Genomic DNA, 12777 nt, shown 5'->3' with positions numbered 1-12777 from the left:
TGATCATTGTTTCGCAGGAGATTCTAATCTTAGAGGAATCTGAATAAAATATAGATGGCAACTTTCTGTACTATTTTTGCAAGTTTCCTTTAGTTTGAGATTATTTCTAAATAAAAAGTTTAAAAAAAGTGACTGATGCTTAGGGCCTGGCCTGTGAGTGAAGGGAAACTCGCGTGTTTGAGCTCATTTTACACCAGGTATACTTCTTTACATTTCCTAATTGAATCCTCACAACCCCGTGTAAGGAGAGTGCGGAAACTTGTCTTTGCATGAGGGAAAAATGAAATCGGAAGTGTTAAGAAGGCCACCGAGTGAGTAAGAGCAGGCCTGGGATTCAACGGCAGCCAGCCAGGCTCCAAAGGCAGGCCCTTGCTAGTTTCCTACACAGAGAGAAGAGGTTGCAGATGAAAAGTGGAGTGAACATGGAGAATCAAAGTCCTGCAGGGCCATGGAAGGAATCTGGACTTTACCCTAGAGGCCATGGCCTAACCCTGGCTGCACATCAGATCCATGTGGGGGGCCTTGAACACCATTATTGCCTGGGCCCCACCCCGGAAGGTCTGATCCTGGTGGTCTGGGGCAGAGCTTGGGCAGCATATGCCTACAAGGCTGTGCAGTGGCTTTAACGTGCAGCTGGATTGAGGCTTCTCATGGCCAAGCGCTAAAGCATGGCCCTTCCCTGCAGAAGCCTGGTGCAGGGGAGTGGAAGGGCCTCTTCTCATGGCTGTCCCCATGGCTCCAGCCAGGGGCACCTGCTTTTGTTTTCTTTCGTGTGTGTGACAAGATGTCTGACCCTGAGGTCAGCCTGTCCAGCCTATCCTCAGAAAAAGCCTTGGTGCCAGACAGCAGGAAATCTGACAAGCATTCTAGAGCCAGATCCCTGCTGGGGCCTCCAAGATGCCCTCCTTTATTGTGCCCTACTCCCCACAGTCAATTCTGCACACCAACTTGTAAAACCTGCTTGAAACAGAAAATGGCTCAGGTTACTCCCCTGCTCAGTCCCTGAAGGGGCTCTCCCTGTCACTGAGCATGAAATCCCAAATCCAGTCTGTTTTCTGGCTGCAAGAGGCCATGTGTCCTGGCCCTTGGCTACCTCTGTGTCCCCTCAACTCCCCAGGCCTCCTTCCGGTTCCCTCAGCTTGCCAGGCACACCTCCTTGGAGGGTCTTTGCGTAAGCTGTCCCCTGGGCTCGAAGGCTCCATTCCCAAATTACCTCATGGCTTGCTCCTTCACTTCAGTCACATCTCGACTCAATGTCAGCTCCTCTGAGGGGCCTCTGGTGGCCGCTCCCTATCCCTTGCCACACTTGAGTATTCTTTTGTGGCAGTGCTCACAACCTGACATTACACCACTCATCATGTCTGTTTCCTGTGGATGGTGTGTCTGCTTTGCCACAGGGCCGACTCAGGGTAGTGGCTCCCCTGAGACTTGGATATGTGGCTGGCTCCTGAGTGGTACTCAACAACTCTTAGGAATTTTGTGTGCATGTGTGTGCATATATGTGTGTGCATATGTTTGTGGGTGCATGTGTGTGCACACGCGTATGTGCATACATGTATGTACGTGTGTGCATACATGTGTGCATATGTGTGTATGTGTATGCATATGTTTGCACATGTGTGTGCATACGTGTGTGTGCATGTGTGGGTGTATGCACATGTGCCACCTCTGAGTGTTGAGCAGGGTTGCCAGATTCAGCCAATGACGATACAGGATGCCCAGTCCAATGTGAATTTCAGAGAAGCAATGACTAAGTTTTTAGTGCCACATGTTCCAGATAGTACATACATGATTGGGACATTTGCTGCATATCTGAAATTCCACTTTAGCTGGGCATCCTGTGTTTTATTTGGCGACCCAGTGGCTACCGGGCTCTGCTCCTACTGTTGGTGTCCCCTCCCCTCACCCCAGGGCATTTTCCAGAGACTCGGTGCATAACTGAGTCATGAAATCTCCTCTTCTGCACCTAGACGAGGACGCTGTTCAAGACAAATGCTGTAAAAATGGGTTTCAGAGACCGGGGCTCACTTGTTTACCTATTGTGTTGAATGACAAGGAAATAGTCTTTAACATTTACTTGTTTAAAGAATGTGAAGGGCCGGGCGCGGTGGCTCAAGCCTGTAATCCCAGCACTTTGGGAGGCCGAGGCGGGTGGATCATGAGGTCAAGAGATCAAGACCATCCTGGTCAACATGGTGAAACCCCGTCTCTACTAAAAATACAAAAAATTAGCTGGGCATGGTGGCTCGTGCCTGTAATCCCAGCTACTCAGGAGGCTGAGGCAGGAGAATTGCCTGAACCCAGGAGATGGAGGTTGCGGTGAGCCGAGATTGCGCCATTGCACTCCAGCCTGGGTAACAAGAGCGAAACTCCGACTCAAAAAAAAAAAAAAAAAGAATGTGAAGACCTACCTCAAATAGGGTTTCTTGTCCCTAAAGAGTTTAGATTTTATGACGAAATAACAAATTCTAGAAAAGTGTCAGAATCAATGAGTTAATGAAGACTACAAACATACAATCTGATACCAGCTATTTAAATGTGCTTATAGAAAAATAAGTGTAGGGAATCCATCCAAATATATTTGGATAATTATGGATTATTATAACACAACCCAGTGTCATCAGCCTTCCTGGCCTGTGAATATAAAAGCCGTCATGTTCACAGACACAACTGAGGCCTGGTTTTTACTGACACCTGTTAACTGGAACGCATCGCTCCTTTGCAATACCCTCCTGCTCCAGGTGCTTCTGTGAATTCCCAGGAGGAAAGCATCCTCCTGGGAAACTGGTCTGCAAGCTCTGGTCACTTTGCAGTGTCCTTTACAGGTCCAGGCCCCCTGCCTGCACCTGCCACCTGCACAGCTACTTGGAGAGCCAGTGTTCATACCAGTGCTGCCCTTCCAAAGCCAAATCTCGTGGTGCCTAGGGCATGAAAGGGGCTGCTTTTGCAGAGGTGGGACGGCATCTCTTCCCCAGAGCCACTCTCCCACCACACCTCCAAAACACCCTCAGAAGCAGCTGTCAGTGCCTGGCTCTTAGTCTCTCATCACGCCTTGCTGAGAAGCATTCCAGCACTAAACTCTGTACCAAGAAGCTAACAACGCTGTCGTCATCCTAACGCCATTTTATTTTTAAATATAAGATTTATAATGATCACTTAAAAGATACATACATGCTCTATATTTCATTTTTTCTCTAGAAACTTTAATCGCAGAGATGGCTGGCATGTAAATGGATGCAAGGGGCCACAGAGGCCCGCAGAGAGCAAATGGAAGGGACTGACCTACTGGTGACTTTCACTCTAGAATCAGGTATGTGTTGAGAGCTTTGCCCCGCAGATTCTTCATCTCCTCGAGCACCTTCTCTCCTGCCTTCTCTGCTGGTTGTGCTTGATCTTTCACTTCTCTGAGTATCAAAAAAGCACAACAAAGAAACATGAGGACAATTAATAACGCCATGCAAGTCACCCCCTGAGCATTGCTGGTGAAGGTCGGAGGAGCATTTTGTTTAATAAATAAAGAAGGTTTTCACCACATTTAGCGATAGTTTAGTTACCAGAGAAAGCACTCAGCTTATGAATGATTCAGACCTGGCTTCTGGTCTCAGCTGCATCAGTTTCTGAGTACGGGCAAGTTACCTAAGCATCCAGAGCCCCTGTTTCCTTATGTACGAATGGTGTAATTCCCATCTCACAGCACTGTAGCGGAGGTGAGATGAGATCTTAGTCACAGAGATCCTAGTGTGAGGTCTTCTGAGTGCTCAGTCCGTGCCGGCTGTTTTTCCATCTTTATGAATGAGGCAGATACACACTATTTCTGACTCTGGCAATGGCTCCAGAAGAGTGGGCACCGAAAGGGGGGGTTGTGCCACTGGACCAAGTAGTGGCTGACATGGGGCCAAGGCTGATGCTGGTGTGGCCGGGGTTGCTGGGTAGAACTTTGACTGGATGTGATGTAAAATGAGGCTATCAATTGAGGGGTGCAATGGGGGTAGACAGAGGGCTGAGAGATGGGGAGGACTTGGGCTTCTTAGGGGCCAGTTTGCCTCTTGGTGGGCTGGGGCTAAGGGTTAGGATGCAGATGGAGACCCGGCTCAGAGACTGTCCTGGTGCTCACTAGCATCCAGATATCTGTGAGGAAATGATGAGTGTTTCGGTTGAAAGGACAGGTATCTTGTTCAAAGATTGTGAACTCAGCTATATGATTTACTTGGGCAATAGAAGAATCCAACATAAAATAAAGTGCTTCTGAGACATTTTCTAAAGAGGGTGACATGTCTGGCCAATGCCTGACAGTTCTGGAAAACCAGAAATACCTGAAAGTGGAGAATTAGAATGTTCCCTAATGCACATAATTAAAGAAATTAGTTGGTATCGTTTTATGGAATCATGTTTAAAAATATATAGATCCTGTCTCCCCTTAGAGATAATAATGATTGAGTAATATTGTGTTGATCTAAGGAGTGCTGAATGATGTGTCAGCAACTGAAGTCACCATCTCACAGTTCCTTGAACATTTTATGGGGAATGTGATTCACCTGTGGGTCTTGAGAGGGCCCAGACCGCTGTCCAGGCAGCAAAGAATCTCTCTGGTTAATTTCAGCCATTGAGTGAGAGCAGATGATTCTTTGCATCCATGAAAATAAATGTTGGCCAGACACCAAATAAAGAACAGTCTTCATGGGGAATTGGGACACTGTTGATGTGTTCTTTTTGTTCTGTCCCTGTCTGTCCAGGCTCTGGGCGCGTGTGTGTCTGGCAGGGAGGACTCTGTTGGCTTCTGGCTGAGAGAAGGAGGTGAGGAAGGGAAAAGCTAAGAACAGAGAGGAGGAAAAAACTGAGCACAGGATTAGGCTTGATGTAAGCTGAAGAGAGTTTCTGAACCAAATCACTTTTGAAAATGGTCTGTGGAATATCAACTTGCTGAAATAATATGCAGCCAATAAAATGACAATTATGTTGACAATTTTGATGCATAAAAAATGCACATAAGATAATTTTACCTCCAAAAGAGATAAATTAAAAATTCCAATTATTGCAAATGTGTGAAATGTATATATATAAATTTTTGAAAAAATTAGAAGCTGACTTGGTGTGCAGAAAATTTACAGTTCATTGTTGGTTTATTTTTGTGTAAAGTACTAAAAATATGTAAAAAATGATATACCACTTTGGGTGAATACGTAAAGTAATACATTCTATTTCATTTAATAATAATTTGATAACCAAATGCCATTCAACATTAGCTCCATGGTATAAGGAGTGAAGACTCATGTAAAAGAGCAAGTGAGTAGATAGGTATTGAATATTACCTTGCTCCTGGGGCAAGCCAGTCTATGTCCAGAGGTAATATTTAAATTAATCATTTAAAACCCTTTGTCAGTTATTTGAAACTTGAAGCAGAACGCAAAGTGCATCTGTGTTGAGGTGCAAGAGGTTTTATTGCTGGGTAGTATAACACAATATTCTATTGAGTTAATTAACTGATCAAAACAGATGCTTACTGGAATTCTAATCTACATTTGATAGGTGTACCTGAATGAGATGGAGAGAATGAATCCAAGCTGGAAAACACTCCAGGATATTATCCAGGAGAACTTCCCCAACCTAGCAAGGCGGGCCAACATTCAAGTCTAGGAAATACAGAGAACACCACAAAGATATTCCTCACGAAGAGCAACCCCAAGGCACATAATCATCAGATTCACCAGGGTTGAAATGAAGGAAAAAATGCTAAGGGCAGACAGAGAGAAAGGTCGGGTTACCCACAAAGGGAAGCCCATCAGACTCACAGCAGATCTTTCAGCAGAAACCCTACAAGCCAGAAGAGAGTGGGGGCCAATATTCAACATCCTTAAAGAAAAGAACTTTTAACCTAGAATTTTATATCCAGCCAAACTAAGCTCTAAGTGAAGGAGAAATAATACAAACGAGCAATTGCTGATTTTGTCACCACCAGGCCTGCCTTACAAGAGCTCCTGAAAGAAGCACTAAACATAGAAAGGAACAACCAGTAGCAGCCACTCCAAAAACGTGCCAAATGGTAAAGAGCATCAACACAATGAAGAAACCGCGTCAACTAACGGGCAAAACAACCAGTTAGAATCAAAATGGCTGGATCAAATTCACACATATGTAAATGGGCTAAATGCCCCAATCAAAAGACACAGATTGGCAAATTGGATAAAAAGTCAAAACCCATTGGTGTGCAAGGATACACATAGGTGATCATTAAAAAATCTGGAGACAACAGATACTGGAGAGGATGTGGAGAAATAGGGACACTTTTACACTGTTGGTGGGAGTGTAAATTAGTTCAACCATTGTGGAAGACAGTGTGGTGATTCCTCAAGGACCTAGAAATAGAAATTCCATTTGAACCAGCAATCCCATTACTGGGTATATATCCAAAGGATTATAAATCGTTCTATTATAAAGAGACATGCACATGTATGTTCATTGTGGCACTGTTTACAATACCAAAGACTTGAAACAAACCCAAATGCCCATCGATGATAGACTGGACAAAGAAAATGTGGCACATATACACCATGTAATACTATGCAGCCATAAAACACGATGAGTTCCTGTCCTTTGTAGGGACATGGATGAACCTGGAAACCATCATTCTCAGCAAACTGACACAAGAACAGAAAATCAAACACTGCATGTTCTCACTCATAGGCGGGTGTTGAACAATGAGAACACATGGACACAGGGAGGGGAGCATCACACACTGGTGTTTGTTGCGGGGGGACTAGGGTAGGGACAGCATGGGGAAAGGGAGTTGGGGAGGGATAACATGTGGAGAAATGCCTGATACAGGTGACAGGTGGATGGAGGCAGCAAACCACATTGCCATGTATGTACCTATGCAACAATCCTGCATGTTCTTCACATGTACCCCAGAACCTAAAGTGCAATAAAATATATATATTAAAAAAAGTTCTGCCTCACTGATAAAGATAAAAATAAATATGACACTATTCTATGCTGCCCAGGGCATTTGAATGCAGGCGGTTCTAACCTCTACTAGTAGAAGAGATGGTAACACAATGTCTGGATGGTCAGTGAGCCATATATATATGAAAACTTTAAAATGTGCATTGATCTAGAATTTATCCTCAGAGAACAGTCTGGTAAGTTTTCAAGGAATTGTGGTACAAGGATGTTTGTTGCAGCACTATTGATAACAGAAAACACTGCAAAGAGTTTACATATTCATTTGCAGATTCTTGGTTAAATAAATTATGGTACATCCACTCAGGGAAATATAATAATTTATATGTATATTTATGATATATGCTTATGATAAATTGTTAAATAAAAGTGCAGAAGAGAAAACAATATGTATAATATGATTGAATTTTGTTAAAACCATATGTATTTATATTTTCAACCATGTATGATGATTTTCATATATATGGAAAATATATTTATATATATTTAATATTATAAATATATTTTTATATATTTAACCATATATTTAAACCATATACATGGTTAAAAATATAAATACATACATAACATAATATATACATATAAATATATATCTATATTTTTGGAAGAACGTACATCAAAATTTATGTTACTACCTTTGGGTAGTAGGATTGTTTCTAATTTTTAAAATAATATAAAAACATTTTTCAAAGAAAAAGAATAAAAATAAAGTTTATACATGGAATTTCAAAGTTATAAACCATATGAACTATAGGTGATTATTTACATTAAAAAGTATTCTTCAAAACCATTTTTTTGTTTTAGTTTGTATTTCTTTCATTACGATGAAGATGAACACTTTTTATATGCTTCTTACTGTGTTTTTGAAACCAGTTTTTCAAAGGATGATGTTTGCTTGGCTTGTTAGCCCCTCATGGGAAGGAGGAGAGAACATTTACTGAGCTCTGGTTCACATCAGGCAACTGGCTATGTGCTTCCATGGTTGGCATCTCATTTCATTTTTACATTTGCCCTGTGACAAAGAGATTTTTATTTTCTGCATGCTACAGATGAGGAAACTGAGGCTCCGAGTTGATAAGGACAATAACTTGGCTTGAGATTTTGTATGTGATAGAGCAGCTACAGATGGTCTGGCTCCAGGGCCAGTTCCTTATACTGAATGAAACTCAATCAGTTATTATTAATATAAGAAACAAACATATTTGTTTCTTATTAATATAAGAAACAAACATATCCCTGAAATTGGTTGATAAGCACATGGAAAAATTGATTTCAGTTTTTAAAGGCTTCCTTGCTAACAAGATTTCAGGGAGCGTAATTGTGCCTAAAATAAAATGTACATCTAAATATATGAAACACCAGAAATGTATCTGTTTCAAAGATTGAGCTATTTAGACTCAGACGACATGATAATTTTGTACTTTATGCAGAAAAAATTTCATCCGAGGTTACCTTTTAATAAAGTGTAAAAAAACTTCCACTTACTTCTCCTTCCTGATGTCCTTGCAGTTCAGCATAGGAAATTCCACTTTGATCATTTCTGGAGTCAACATAACTTCTATATTTTGCTCACAGAGCTCACTGCAAAGTAATAAGATGTTTAGTGGGACCTGCTTTTCCTTCCCAATGTAAAAATAGAATGAAATATTGTGATCATTTAGGAGTTATGCAGTTCTTGTGGTATTTAAGTTTAGTTCCATCTACTTTTGTTGTTTACATTAAAAGAAGCATAAGGCTGATAAATTGCTTTCCACCAAACAATGGTACGTGCAATGGTAGTTATTTATAATCAGAGAATAAATAGTAATTTAAAAAAACGGGGGTTACAGAATTCATATTCTTTTCCAGTGCACATGGAGCAGTTACCGAAATTGACCATATCTTGGGCTATAAAAGAAAGCCTGAAAGATTTCAAAAGACTGAAATTATTCAGAATATGTTCTCCAACCACGATGGAATTAGAATGGAAATCAATAGCAAAGAAGATAACTAGAAAGCCCACAGTGGCTTTAAAATTAAACAATATATTTCTAAATAGTCTAGTTTTTTTTTTTTTCAATCATTTTGTGATCTGCTATCCCTTACAGCAGGAGTTAGTAAACTTTTTCTATCGACTTTATGGGTGATATGGTCTTTGTTACAATTGCACAATTTTTTCTTGCTGTTGTAGCAAGAGAGGAATCATGGAAAAACACACAAGTGAATGGGTGTGGTTGTGTTGCAATAATACTTTATTTACAAACGTAGGTAATTGGCCACATAGTTTGCTGACCTCTGGTCTAGAGCTTTGTTGTTTGATAGTTCAAGCCGGACCACTGCATGTTTGGGTTTCCGCTGGGGCAAAGCAGGGAGGGAGGGTGTGCAGGAGACATACCCACTCTGTTAACAGCTGACCTCAGTAGTGGACTATATCTTGTCTGCTAACATTCCATGGGACATTTCTATAATATCAAAATATTACAGAAACTACAGATGCTAACATTCCATTATAATTCCATTATAACATGTCCATTTAGTAAAATGGACAACTTAACTGCAAGGGAGGCTGGGAAACTTAACCTCTAGTTTCAATGATTCTAGGACTTCAGAACAGGAAAACAAATTTTTTGACAGCACCCATCTCCACCACACTCAAGTAGAGAAATGCTTCCAAGATCAACAAAGGGCAACAAATGCTTTAAAGTCTGGAATTACAAACAGGAGCACTTCACTCAGCAGAGATATATGTAAAAGCAGGTGGACATGGCAATTTTCTATTAAGAAAAATACCCTTGAAATCTGCAAAAGTTGTTCTGGCCTCATTAGATCGAAAGCTCATATTTACTGAGTAGCTGCTGTATGCATATCACTACTCTGGTGCTTTGCAAACATTATCTTCCCATTAGCAGTTTCCTTATCTCAAAGGTGGGCATAATAATAAGAGCTCATCATAAGGATTAAATGAGACTGTTTGCAAAGTACCCCCTGGCACACATTTAATGTTCAGCGAGTGTTAGTTATTATAATTACGATTCTCCTCATCAGCATCAGCATCTCCTTTAATTCTGACAGCCCTCTATGAAGTAGGTACGACTATTCCCATTTCAAAGATGAGGAAATTGAGTCAAAACAGTGTGCACATCAGTGCTGAATAGAGGAGCTGGGTATGTTTCGATCTGCTGAACATCTCTCCAGTGGGCCTGACCAGAAAGAAGCTGAAGCAAATGTGGATCACCCCCTCCGGCTGCAGCACTCTCAAGAAATGCCATCATGCAGTGATTTGAGTAGATGGCACTTCAGCATTCCTTTTCCGACCTGGAGTCCAAGGTCTAGAAGCTCAGCTGTCGTCAAGTATCGCTGCGTGTGAGTAGGTCTTATTTGCCTATTTAAGGTGTTTAAAGATTCCACTAATTGATTGCTCACTTGTAAAAATGTACTTAAACTATCAATATAGTATGTGTTTATAAAAGAAAAAATAGAAATAGTAATCAACAATTAGTTATTTTTGAGTATATTTGGTATGGAAGATGCCATATTCCGGTGTGTAATAAACCATTTCCTGCAATCCTGAGCAGGCAGGCAGTGATGCTAGTCTGACCATGACAGTGATAATTTGCTATCAGTGCTTGAGTTATCAGGATTTCTTTGCTTTATCAAAACCACGGCGTAACTTAGAATGCAAAAGTTTGGATATGTTAAGAACGAAAGCATTTTTGAACAATGGAGGTAAGGAGTGGAGATTGGCAGGGTTGCTACAGGAGGCCAGGTCCTCAGGTGGCCTTGGTCAGCCCAGCTGTTCCCTCTCTGGCTTGCAATTCTTGAACGGGATGTACTGAGAATGCAACATCCTGAGGTAAACGACAGGGCTGTGTCCTTGTTCCTCCCAGAACAGAATGTTCTGCAATGCTTAAGCTCAGCGATCCCTGTGACACTCAGGGAATGAAACCCAAAGTAAAGCACTTTTGGGGTCCCTCAGCTGTGATGCAATGTGGGACACATCTGCCCTGGGCACCTTTCCTAAGCCTCGGTGGGTGGGCTCACCCTGGATCCTAGGCTTCTGTTTATTTTTGCTACCTCTCTGTGAGTCATATATCTGCTTTGCCTGACTTACTGTCCTTGTGTTCTGTCTCACTAAACTAGACCTAAGACCCTTTGCAGATGTCAAAGAAACAGTCAGAAAAATATATTCATAAATATGGATGCTCCCTGACTTACAATGAGGTTAGGTCTCATTGGACCCATCATAAGTTGAAAATATCACGAGTTGAAAGCGCATTTTTGACTCATGATATTTTCTACTCATAATGGGTTTATCTGGACAGAACCCCATCATAAGTCAAGGAGTACACTGAATGAGAGTCACTTTCATGCTACTGTAAAGTTGAAAAATCATAAGTCAAACCAGGTGCCGTCTGTAGTTTCTATAATATTTTGATAAGTGACGGGAGTTAAATACTGAGAGCTTCATTTGCAAAGTGAGAAAGCAAAGACCATGTATAGGCACAATTCATTCATGAGCCACATCTCAAATAAAAATGAAGACATCCATCTCGCCACAGAAATATGGCCATACTTCAGAACACTTCCTCCACTCACTTCAAGGCAACGCAATCCCAAATAACTGCTACCGGTACAGGAGTCAGACCAAATGCAGGACGATCAGGCAGGCGCAGGGCTGGGCACTTGGGCTGAACAGTGACCAGAGTCCAGAACTTTCATGCCAGTACTTCACGCCAGTCAAACAGAAGCACGCGGGAGCATCTGGCTTTTGGTAAAGCAGCTTAGCTGGCTGTTTGTGTTTCCAGCTTTTCCCGCGTCCCCTCCTTGTGTTTTCCAGGGCCTCCTCCCTGGACCAGGAATCTTCTCATTCCCATCACCTCTTCTGCCACTGCGCCTCAACCTGAACTCTCAAAAGGCTCTGGTGAATTTATACTGAGTTATAAGTGAGACTCAAAATGTTCCCTCCCTAGAGGTACTTGAAACAAAGCCCAAAGCTAAAGAAATGGCTCTTCAGTAATACGAGTTCAGTAAATAGTGGGTAGGAAGGAACTCTGGGACTGAGTCTTCCTAATGTGCCGGAGCTCTTGTCATGCAGGGCTGGTGGCCCTCTTTGTGCTAATCCCCAACTCTGCTGTCACAGATACAGCAGCAAATCCAAGTATTCCTTTACATCCCCAAAGACATGAAAAATCAAAATTAAAAAATATCAGAAATATTTATTCATCTTCTATACTTGAGATATAATATGGATGGAGGAAAACCTCTTGGGACATGAATACCTCTTCATCTGCTATTTTGGAAATCTAACTATGTAGCTTCACTTATTCTTATGCTGGGTGGTACAACTTTATTCTAAAGTGAGCTGTTGCTTGCCTACCAAGTGTCAGATGCTGGGCTAGGGGTTTGGAATACCAGGGTCATTAATGGGAGTATATCTAATTATCAAAACCTTACTATGTATGAGGCACTGAACTAAACATTTGACATGTATTAATTCATTTGCTTTTCATAGCCACCCATGAGATGGGTCCTGGGATCATTCCATTTCGAAGATGAGGACACTGGGGCACTGAGAGGTGAAGTCACTTGCCCAAGGTGTACTGTGAGTGAGTGGTTGGGGGTGGTGGTGTTGAACCCACCGACTAGACCTTCATCACACTATTCTATACAACATCTCGGGTGCTCTATAATCTTCTAATGGAATCTAATTTTAACGAGAGATGAGTTTGTATACAACTTTATTCTATGTTGGTTAATTAAACTAGAAAACTTAAATGAATTTTACTTTTGCCTGGTAGAAAGTACCTGCTTTAAAACATATGGAACTTCTAATTTTCTTCC

General features: G+C 41.6%; 1 protein-coding gene across 4 annotated transcripts in view; it reads right to left on the bottom strand.

Annotated features, from left to right (window-relative positions):
* Positions 1 to 3108: 3108 nt before the first annotated feature.
* Positions 3109 to 12777, bottom strand: part of CFAP221 (cilia and flagella associated protein 221) — a 103324-nt gene continuing 93655 nt past the window's right edge. For all 4 annotated transcript variants that reach the window (XM_017500254.2, XM_017500257.2, XM_017500255.2 and 1 more), the window contains 2 exons: positions 8443 to 8538; positions 3109 to 3404 (listed from right to left, as the gene is read on the bottom strand). In XM_017500254.2, coding sequence (XP_017355743.1) covers positions 3296 to 3404; positions 8443 to 8538 — 205 coding nt within the window. In that variant the 3' untranslated portion in view covers positions 3109 to 3295. The remainder of the gene's footprint in view (positions 3405 to 8442; positions 8539 to 12777) is intronic.

This window comes from Cebus imitator, unplaced genomic scaffold (assembly GCF_001604975.1).
Source record: "Cebus imitator isolate Cc_AM_T3 unplaced genomic scaffold, Cebus_imitator-1.0 Scaffold264, whole genome shotgun sequence".
NCBI lineage: Eukaryota > Metazoa > Chordata > Mammalia > Primates > Cebidae > Cebus > Cebus imitator.
The sequence above is the reverse complement of the archived record's forward strand: the minus strand, read 5'-3'. Positions and strand labels throughout refer to the sequence as shown.